The 12,007-nt window shown below is 34.9% G+C and overlaps 1 protein-coding gene across 3 annotated transcripts in view; it reads right to left on the bottom strand.

Annotated features, from left to right (window-relative positions):
• Positions 1-12,007, bottom strand: part of CDK14 (cyclin dependent kinase 14) — a 606,215-nt gene that overhangs the window by 322,973 nt on the left and 271,235 nt on the right. For all 3 annotated transcript variants that reach the window (XR_006196800.1, XM_042917477.1, XM_042917471.1), the window contains exon 7: positions 45-107. Coding sequence is in view for 2 of the 3 variants with exons in the window: in XM_042917477.1 (XP_042773411.1) it covers positions 45-107 (63 nt within the window). In the remaining variant the exon portion in view is untranslated. The remainder of the gene's footprint in view (positions 1-44; positions 108-12,007) is intronic.

Below are 12,007 nucleotides of genomic sequence, written 5' to 3'. Positions count from 1 at the left end.
ACATGAAGAATGCTAGCCGCTGGCTTAAAAAGATCTTTTCCTACCTTCACATTATCTGGATGCAGCCCCCCAGGGTGCTTGTCCATGTACTGACATAAATCAGTGTGCTGGAAGAAAAAGGGGAAAATGTATTAACATCCCTCTGGCTATAACATGATGAATCAATATTTTTCTACTTCAAAGTCACTATTGCCTTCTGAACAAAGCAAATATAAGACAAGTGGGTGGATTTTTTCTTTGTATGTAGCCGAATGCTTCTCCGCCCTCTCGTTTTTAACCACAATTGAATCATTACCTTTATCTTTAGGCTCTGTTTTGTATTACACATATCTGTGTATTAGAAGGTATCCATGTCCATAATTTAAGTGCCTAATTTCCTCCTCATTGAAAATATATTTTTTAGCAAAACAAAACAAAACAAAACAAAACTTAACTGTAAATATGGGTACCATACCTGAAAAAAACTAAACCAAAACACATACACATAACACACACTAAACCAATTACATTGCCAATTATCTTGTATTTTTCAAGTGCAAATGCAGGTTATGATTATTTATTTTGTATGAGATGAGAATACTACAAATATATCATTCTAGCAAAATTAATCACTACTTATTTAAAATTCTCATAACTATATTCATTAAAAAATAATTTTCAGGTTTCCAGAACTCCCGAATGTATCTGCCAAAATATATTTTTAAATGAATAGAAACACTTTCAAAATTATAAATTAAGACAAATATATCAGGTATAACTTTTTTAAAAGTTTTTATTTAAATTCCACTTAGTTAACATAGAGGGTAGTATTAGTCTCAGGTGTAGAGTTTAGTGATTCAACCTTTACATAAAACAGCCATGCTTATCACAGCATGTAACTGAAAAGGAATATCTCTAAGTAACATTTTTTTGCTGTTACTCTTTTAAAAATATCCCCAGCTCAATTTGCCTACAGCTGTATTTATTTTCATCTTAATGCTTCTTATGTTTACATAATGAATTATATAGAAATTTGAAAAAACATGTAGAGTTGCTATTCCAATTTTTCTTCTCTTATTAGAGGGTACTATAAGATTTATAACATTGAAACATTTTATCATTTTGGAAAAGCCACTGAACATGAGTATTTATGCCCTATTATCAAGCTTCAATTATTGAAGAATTTAGAGTTTATGTTATATTCAAGAATCTTGCTACAGTCATGGTAACAGGTCAGACTCCTTTACTGCATGCCAGGTTGGTACTGCTGAGGATACAGAACAAAATTTAGCATGCATTGATTATTCACTGTGCACTTCTTGAGCCTTTCTTGTGTTCCAGGCACTACACTAGTCACTAAAGACACAGAATTAAACAGTTGCAAAAAGAAAAAACAAAAACAAAAGCAAAAGCAAACAAACAAACAAACAAAAAACAAAACAAAACAAAAAACCCCAGACATGCCGATAATTATAATAAAGTATGTTATATATTATTTTAAGAACAGTACTGGGTAATGTTTGAGGGCATAGTAAGGGGAATTTATTGTGGTGTAGAGACTTTGGAAAAGTCTCTCAAAGAAGTTACACTTGAATAGAGAATGAAAGAAGCCAACTGACGGGCAACAGGACAGAAGAAATGCTCTTAGATATGTTCTAAGACAATATTGCCTTTATCTTAGACCACACCAAAAGTGTTTAGCTTCCAAATCAAAGTCAAACTCCATGAGGACAGAAACTATGTTTAATTTGGAAATTATTGCCTCTTTGGCCCAACAAAATGTCAAACACAGAGAAGAGCTTAATACAGGTGGAAATAGTTTTACATATAGTATAGCTTACTTAAAAAATACTCTAAAAGATAATTATGAGTTCCATGGAGTTTTTCCTGAGTGACTATATAAAAGTTTGATATCATGCATTTACCAAACTGAGGAATGAATTCTGGTTCCCAAATTGCCATTCTGTAACTCCATATTGTTAATTCCTCTCTCCTTTCGAGTATGGCTAACACCTCCCTTAAAGAAGACTTCTGAAGAACGAATAAAATAGTACATGAGATAGGGGCACCTGGGTGGCTCAGCTGGTTGAGCGACTGACTTCAGCTCAGGTCATGATCTCACGGTTTGTGAGTTTGAGCCCCTCGTCGGACTCTGTGCTGACAGCTCAGAGACTGGAGCCTGCTTCGGATTCTGTGTCTCCCTCTCTCTCTCTGCCCCTCCCCTACTCATGCTCTGTCTCTCCCTGTCTCAGAAATAAATAAACATTAAAAAAAATAGTACATGAGAAAGTACTTTTCACCTATAACATGATATACAAAAATATCATTTAAAATATTGCCCGTTATATAACAGAATCCACAGAGGAAGAACTGTATCTAATTTGTTCACTGCTTCACACACAACAAATAAAATGATAAATAGAAAGTATATCAATAATTATATATCCATGACATGTTAAAAATTCCTAATAAAAAATATAAAATCTCAGGCGCCTGGGTGGCTCAGTCAGTTGGGCATCTGACTTCCGCTCAGGTCATGATTTCACAGCTCATGAGTTTGAGCCTCGCATCAGGCTCTGTGCTGACAGCTTGGAGCCTGGAGCCTGCTTTGGATTCTGTCTCCCTCTCTCTCTGCTCCTCCCTCGCTCATACTCTGTCTCTCTCTCCTTCAAAAATAAATAAACATTAAACATTTTTTTAAATGTAAAATCCCAGTTTACAAAACAAGAAAATCTAATTCATGTTATTTCCAAGATATAATCTAGAAACCATAAGCAACAAAAACTTTGAAAATAAAAAATGTTATATTTTATTTTATACTTCATACTTACATATTTATATTGTTATTTATATGGATAATATTAATAAAAAATAATAATCATATCAATGTAAATATCAGACATAATAGAATTCAAGGAAAATGTATTAAACATTATGTACTTAACAACATGGCATACCAATATATACCAAAAGTTGGTAAAAATAAAAGAAGAAACTGATAATTTCACAAAATCTTCAGGGGCTTAGCTTACTTAGTTCAAGGATCAACAAACAGAATTTACCAGAAAAAAAAAAGGAAGGTTATAAGGAATATGAATAACACAATTAAATAGCGTGTTTACTTTTGTGCCCAGTAAACTCATGCTACACGTTTTTTAAATAAGAATGGCACACTCAAAAACTTAATGTATTAGACACAGATAAAGACTTAACAGTTAGAAAGCAGAAGTCATATTCTCTTCCCACAACTAAATAAAATTAACATCAAAATGTACTGTATTTCATCAACCCTACGACCTACAATTCTTTTTTATCTTTGACATTGGAACAATAGCATGAATCTCCTATTTTCCAGGCAGTATTTGGACTACAGTTGTCATTGCCTGTGTTAGAGCAAACTTTTTAGTTTGCTTTATTTGAGGAATTATTTGTAACTCTGATGGCATGCGTCATCAACAAGAAATGTAAGGACCATCTGAGGGTAAAATATGGAAGCATGAGATGTAACTGTTATCCTCGGATGGTCCTTACATTTTTTGTAAACCATTTATTAAAAAATTTCAGGTAAGATTTTATGAAAAGTGCCAAAATTAATATCTGTAGGGCTCTTTTAGTGGGCATGAAACACTCTGATAAGAAAACACTAAATCACAGTTTAATTGAGCATTTTTATCTTTCTTACTAGTACATCAAGGAATGTTTCTTCTAGTCAATGGGGTCTTAAGTTCCATGACAGCAGGGATAAAATAAAAATGGAGAAAATCAGTTAAAGGGAGAGAATAAGAAAAGGAGGAACAAAGAAAATCTATTTTTCTAGGAACTAAAAAAAAATTTAAAAACCCCAAAATGTTTAAATTATTTAAAAATGAAAGATAGATACAACATAAATTTCAAAGCAATGGAAAATGGCCAGAGTATTACTGAACAGGGTCAGGGACATTTAAACCTTTGCCCAAAGCAATCTACATATCAATGCAATCCCTATCAAAATAACACCGTTATTCTTCACAGAGCTAAAAGGAACAATCCTAAAATTTATATGGAACCAGAAAAGACCCTCAAAACAGCCAAAGGAATGCAATCTACATATTCAATGCAATCCTTATCAAAATAACACCAGTATTCTTCACAGAGCTAAAAGGAACAATCCTAAAATTTATATGGAACCAAAAAAGACCCCGAACAGCCAAAGCAATCTTGGAAAAGAAAACCAAAGCTGGAGGCATCACAATCCTAGACTTCAAGCTGTATTACAAAGCTGTAATCGTCCAGACAGTATGTACTGGCACAAAAACAGACACTCAGATCAATGGAACAGAATAGAGAATCCAGAAATGGACCCACAAACGAAACGTATGGTCAACTCATCTTTGACAAAGCAGAAAAGAATATCCAATGGAATAAAGGCAATCTCTTCAGCAACCGGTGCTGGGAAAACTGGACGACGACATGCAGAAGAATGAACCTGGACCACTTTCTTACACCATATACAAAAATACTCAAAATGGATGAAAGACCTAAACCCAAGACAGGAAAAATCAAAATCCTTGAGGAGAAAGAAGGCAACAATCTCTTTGACCTTGGCCGCAGCAACTTCTTATTCAACATGTCTCCGGAGGCAAGGGAAACAAAAGCAAAAATGAACTATTGGGACCTCATCAAACTAAAAAGCTTCTACACAGCAAAGGAAACAATCAGCAAAACTAAAAGGCAACTGACAGAATGGAAGAAGATATTTGCAAATGACATATCAGATAAAGGGTTAGTATCAAAAATCTATAAAGAACTTATCAAACTCAACACCCCCCAAAAAAAATAATCTAGTGAAGAAATGGACAAAATACATGAATAGACACTTCTCCAAAGAAGACATACAGATGGCCAACAGACACATGAAAAAACGCTCAACATCACTCATCATCTGGGAAATACAACATAAGTAAATCTACTAATGTGAACTTCTAAAATTAACAAAGAAGTGGAATAGTGTAGGGTACAAAATTTTCACAGTATTATATATCTGACATTTAGATTTAATGCTAATTTTGTATAAATAAGATTTATTACATGCTGATTTTGCATAATAAATAAGACAAGGTCTCTGCTCTCAATAAAGCTTATATTCTGTGGATTGTACATACTTGTGAATTATTTTAATTTTTTTCCAAAAGACATATTCAAGCTTGTTGCTTAAAATTTTTAAAATTCCACATGAGTGAAATCATACAGTATTTGTTTTTCTCTGACTTATTTTGGTTAGCATAATACTCTCTAGCTCCTTCCATGTAGTTGCAAACGGCCAACTATATCTCACAATAGATATATGTATCTTACAACTTCTTTATCCATTCATCAGTAGATGGAATTTAAGAAACAAAACATGAACATAGTGGGAAACAACAGAGAGAGGCAAATCATAAAACAGACTCTTACCTATGGAGAACGACCTGAGGGTTGCTGAAAGGGAGGTGGGTGGGAAGATGGGTAAAAGAGGTGATGGGGATCAAGGATGAGCACTGGGTATAATAAGTACATGATGAATCACTAAAATCTATACCTGAAACTAATATTATACTGTATGTTAACCAATGGGAATTTAAATAAAAACTTGGAATAAAAATAAATAAATAAAGCTAAAAAACAAACAAACCAACCTATGAGGAAGGAAACATATCAGAAGTGGGGGGAAAATATTCCTGATCCTCAACATACACAGATATCCTTCTAAGTATATAACCAATGACATTAGCATTATGAATTGCAGGAAGGAGGCTTCTCCAAAATGAAATGTTGGGAAACTTTTTACATTTATTCATTTAAATTCAACTTAGTTAACATGCAGTGTAGTATTGGTTTCATAAAGAATTTTCCAAACCTTCTAAATTTCAAAAACTCATATTTCCTTAGATGTATGGCATCAAAATGTGTGTGTGTGTGCATATATATCACATGCATATACACATGGCTGTCTAGCTGTATAACCTTGGGCAGGTTAGATAACCTCTATATATCAGAATCTTCTTGTGTATAATGAGAATTATCCTAATACACCTACCTCAAATGGATAATATGAAAATTAATGATTAAAAATCATAATGGTTTCAGAATACTACCCAGCACATAGTAGATGATACAGATGGTGATGATGATGATGATGATGATGATGATGATGATGATGATTTTATGTGGTGTGTTTACAATAGTGGGGGTTTGGGGAGGATTACAATTAAAAATGGAATGATAAATACGGTCAGAAAACTGGAACTCCTAGGGGTAGCACTGCATCCTTATTATGTTCTTCCTGTCTATTTAACCAGACATTCCTATTCACACTCCACCACTCTCTATACACAGCCAGTGAGACTACATCTAGCCAATATGCAATGAACCTCAGACTGCTCTGGGTGATCAGGGGCAAGACTCTGCAGAATCTCGGATGGAAAAAGAAAGAAGAGATAGTACAAGGTACCACTTTGTACCTTAGCAAACTTCTGTTCTACCTGCATTAAAAATGGTTTATCCACGGGATACAGGTGTGCTGTTTCGAAGGGACACATGCACCCCATGTTTATAGCAGCACTATCAACAATAGCCAAAGTATGGAAAGAGCCCAAATGTCCATCAGTGGATGAATGGATAAAGAAAATGTGGTATATACATACAGTGGAGTATTACAGTCAAAAAGAATGAAATCTTGCCATTTGCAACTACATGGATGGAACTGGAGGGTGTTATGCTAAGTGAAATTAGTCAGAGAAAGACACATATCATATGACTTCACTCATATGAGGACTTTAAGAGACAAAACAGATGAACGTAAGGGAACGGAAATAAAAATAATATAAAAACAGGGAGGGGGACAAAACAGAAGAGACTCATAAATATGGAGAACAAACTGAGGGTTGCTGGAGGGGTTATAGGAGAGGGGTGGGCTAAATGGGTAAGGGGCATTAAGGAATCTACTCCTGAAATCATTGTTTCACTATATGCTAATTTGGATGTAAATTTTAAAAAAGAAAAAAGAAAATTTAAAACAAAGAAAAAAGAAAAAATGGTTTCTTCTCTCTCTCCCTCTCTCTCTCTCTACCCCTCCCTCCCTCCCTCTCTCTGTTTTAATACATAGTATCATGTTTGGATCTTCATTAGATGTGCCTAACTTACAAATTTAATCACATCTCTTCTTTCTCATTTCTCTCTTTAGTTCCACCCATTGGATTATAGGACTCGTATCTTTGCACTGGTCCAGAAATACAATACTAAAGTTAACAATAATGCTAGAAGGTACTTCTTTGTCATTCCATTTTTTAAAGTCATCCTAGGTTTAAAGAGAAGGCTCCTATGGCATATGACCAACAGATCAGTATCCCCTGATGAGACACGGATAATCTCAGATTCATCTGGCTTGATCTCTGGCTATTTCTTATTCTGATACTAAAAGGAGCAGGTCACTTAGACTAGATTCCTGGTGAATGAAGATCACACAAATTCCTCTTCATCCTCCCATCTCTATCTTGGCTCTTGGCTGACACTCCTCTTTCCCTCACTATATTATGCCTCACCTCATGTTGCAACACCTCCCTCTATTCAATCCATCACTGCTGCTGTTCTTCAGGGTAATCCCTTTAGAAGCACTTGTGTTTGATAGGTGTATACCTGAATACCTAAGAACACTTCATCAATCTGCCATGTAGTGGATGGTTTTAAATGAAGCTACAAAGTATGACTAGACTTACAGACCAAGCAGGAGACAGAGTGAGAGCAGAAAAGGCTCCAAAGGCTCAGTCCTCACACTAGCATATATTTCTTTCAAAATGAGTTTCCTCCTTCCTCACTGTCAATTACCCATCAGGTACCATTTACTTGGTTATTAACATAGGCGTCTCTGGGAAAATATACCTGAAATCCTAACACCCTGAACAATAAATGCTCTCTGTAAAGGAATTTGCCATTTTTGTAATTTGGGTTTTCCCATACTGATTTGATTACTTGGTGGCTGGATCACTTTAGAAGGCAGGAGAAAAATCTCCTTTTATAAAAAGGCAGGATATAGGAAGACCACAACAAATTGGAAAGACTTTTTATTCATAAGCACTTTGACACAGTAGAGCCTCTATTAATTTCAATCATATGTAGACCTGGGAACTGCATCACTAGCAGCCATGAGATTTAAAGGGAAAGACATGAAAGAAAACTACAAAGATAAATTATGGATATAATGACCATTTCAAAACAGGCCCAAGTGGAGAAGAGACCTTTAAAAGAGGACAGGGAAGAGAGGCCAGCCAGCAGAAAAGACGAGAAACAAGCTAGAGTATGAAACTCAGCTCTTCATATTTTCCACTCTCCAGCCCTTACTCTGTTTGAAACTGACTTTGGCTCAGGAGAAAGCAGCACTATCCCTCCACTGAGATCTACTGGGAAAAAGGTTCTCTGGAAACCACAAACTCAGACACTTCTTGCACATGAAATGTTACCTATTCCAGGGCAGAAACAAGTACAAGTCAACTGTGAAGTAGGCTTCACCATTCGGTATGTGCTTACGTTTCTTTTTAAACAACATATTAGCCATGGAGTGGGGTCTTCCAATTGCTAGATTCTCAAATGATCAAGACATCAAGTCCTTCAGAGAAATTATGTTTTTGCATTAGCACTGGCTTTCATACTGAGCTTTCCTCCTCAAAAAGGAATCCAAATAAAGCCCCTTCCCAAACACATGCATTTGTTTTCATTTTCCTATAATGTTAAGTATAGTGTCCACTATATTTGGCAGCTAATTTTGATGTTCTTCAGAAGCACTGCCAAAATATGACGTTGAAAATAGCACAACCCTATTTTTAGAACCTAGGCTAAAAATAAGGAAGTTTTTCCACGGGGATAACCAACAGAAATCCTCATTTTTAAGTTATGTTAAGTTTAGCCTCCACAGCCTCTGCTTCTGTTTCCTTTACTTTTCCATTTCACAGTGAGAGGAGAGTCAGTATATTTAAGCCTGGTATAATTTTTACAACATTAAAAAAAAAACCTACTTCACAAGAGTAAGAATATGAAAAGATTCCATAAGATAATGAGACAACTTCTGAATTTCTTTATTCTTCAGGGATAGGCTTACTTTATGTTTAAATGCCAAGGTTCAGCTATAGTTGCATTTTGAAATTAATGAAAATTTGATTTTACAAAACAAAAAAAAGTGAGAAGATGATAAAGAAAAAAGATGGGATTTGTTAACAACTAGTTGATAAACATGTGCAAGTTGGAAGCATAAAAATATAGATAGAGCTCTCCTCTCCCTGACTGTTGATTATTTACGAAGCTCTCTCGTCCTCATCAGTCTGATTCTAGACACTCCAATTTCTTCCATGTAAGTGACTCATTATAAAGAACCTTTAAATAATACTGACTGGTAAGAGGTCACATTAAAAAAAACCGCAAATTTCAAAGAACAAGAGCAATTATTTCCACTCTTTGGTGATAGTGCATGTGGTCCCCAAATTAATGGCTACAACAGTAACTGCCAGTGTGACCAAGACAATGACTATGGCAGATGTTTACTTGTGATGCTTACTCTATTACTGGCTAATGTCACCTTCATTACCATTGTCCCGTATCTTAAACACACCACAGGCATTCTAACTAAAACCACACTTGAAGGGTAGCTGTGAACTTTGGTAGAACTCACTGTCATTTTAGTTTTTAATCTATTTCACCTGCAGCTCATTAACGTCACGTAATTCACTGGGGAATAGTTGCTGCTGGAGGCAACTGAAGAAAACAGAGAAGTTGAACCCTCCTTTCTTCTACAGCAATCAATGCCATTCTCCTCTAGCTATAATCTCTGTTTTAATCAGCCTACATTGCTGTAAGAATTAATACATCAAATTACTGAGCAGGTAGTTTCAAACTGCTCTGATATGAAGTCCACAGGTTTAAATTGACTTTGAAATTGCATTTTCTTCCCATTAAGCTTTATAGTACTCATCTATTTCATTCCCAAATCATAATTAATGAAATTTTAATGCTGCTAGTTCCAACATGTGAGTATCATTCATTAGTGGGAAAAAAAATAAAAACATTAACCAACTTTACCTTTAAAACAAAATCACAGCCATTTAAGATGCTTTATAGAGGAAGTCAGTATATACCCAAGGGGCCCATTTTTAAAACAGTGGTTAAAATATAAAACTGTCAGTATTCTCTCAAATGCTATTTAGCCTTTATGCTAATACGCTGAAATCCCTTATCTTTAACTACAAAAAACAAGACATTCATGAACAAGTACAAAAGTGCTATCTCTTCCTTCTGAAGTAGAAATTCTAATTACTACTAGTTTATTGTGCCTCGAGTTGCATCATGGGACACGGTATGACAAAAGAGGCAATATGGTCTTTCAATCTATTCCATCATCACCTAAAGATAAGTTCTCAAGTAGAATACTCTCAAATATTCAATTGTTCCTGCACAGAATTATTTTACATATTACAAAGCCTGTTTCTGGGTTATTTTTACTTGGTTTTGAGCCACTTAGGAAATGTTTTAAATTCTATCCAGTAAACCACACGTATTCCCTGGGGAGGGCAGAGATGGCTCACACACACAGTAGTTCAAACTACATAAAAATCCTCCCACAGCTATCACGGTGCTGTGGTTCATTCCTAATTAAGTTCCCTATTTAAAAAATCATATAATGCCTTCTCCTTCTCCTTTCCGGTCATAATAAACCTATATTGGACTTTGCTATCCCATAATTCTGCCTAACTGGTTTCAGTTGGCATTTCTGATTCCAAATTGCATGGGCAGCCCGAGGCTGGTGACTGGAATAGGAAGCATTTCCAACCACATTCCCATCATGTAAAACCAGCAACCTGAAAGATCTTTTCCATTAAAACAAAAAACTTACTATTTGACTTCTGGCAATGACACTATGGATGGACAGATTATATAGCTCTATCCAGGCAGTAAGACTGTTGTGAGCCATTCTTCTCTGATAAAAAGAATGCAGACATTCATGCTCTAAGAAATAATTCAAGTGTCTGAAGTAGTTTCAATATTGTAATGGCCTATTCATACACGGAATAAATATCTATATCCATATCTCTAAATCTATAATGTATTTAGTTTATAAAACTTCTAGAATGTATACATTATTTTCCTCTTAAAATTAAATAAATTCAAAGTATAAATTTGGAAAGTTTCAAGAAACTTGGGGCAGAGGGGGTGAGATCTTCCAGAAGTAGAGCATTGTGGTTCTACAGAAGGATATGTTATTCCTGCATCAGAAGAATGTGTAAAATGTTTTCTCTTCCAACAGTAAAGGAAAGAGCTACCAGTATGGTTTATATGTCCTCTGGGAAACCATTCACAAGACTAAACCATATAATAAATTTTAATGGAGTCAAATAGACACTTTGAAAAGATGTTCATATTATTTTGAAGCCAGTTTGATTTTCAAAAGGAAAAATAAAAAGCCAATGGGTATAAAGAATGGAATGCTCTCATCATCCAACATCCTCCAAACTTTGGGGAAAGAAAAAGAGGTTAACAAAGTGGGCCACATAAAATGTTTTGGAGTCAAAGCATGAGATCAAAGAGAAAAGAAGTGAAATAGTTTTCAGGAGTATCAGCTCTGAAAACACCTTCTGGAGCTGCCCTGCTAGAAATAGGGAGATGCTGAAATTATAGGATAAAAGCAACATGAGGGAGAAAAGTTAGAAACAGAGAACTAAAATGGAAAAGAGGACAGAAAAAGGGCAATAAAGAGGGAATGGAGGTAAAAGCATCAAAGGTGCAGGTCTGAGACCTTTGCTAGCTACAAAGCAGGAAAAGGGATTTTTGTCTTAGTTTTTTGTTTTTTAATAATATTGGTTCTAAGAGGTAAGAGTACTGATCATACCAGATGTATGGTTCAAAAAACTTTAGAAATTATACTGTAATAAGCTTCAGGTACATGTTTTTCTAATTTTAAAAATAGTAATTCTGGAGCACATAATTCAATGAAAATATTAAACAATTATAATTTGCTAAATTGTCACCT

The sequence above is a fragment of the Panthera leo genome, chromosome A2 (assembly GCF_018350215.1).
Source record: "Panthera leo isolate Ple1 chromosome A2, P.leo_Ple1_pat1.1, whole genome shotgun sequence".
Taxonomy (NCBI): Eukaryota; Metazoa; Chordata; class Mammalia; order Carnivora; family Felidae; genus Panthera; species Panthera leo.
Note: the sequence above shows the minus strand (reverse complement) of the source record. Positions and strands in the feature narration are given on the sequence as shown.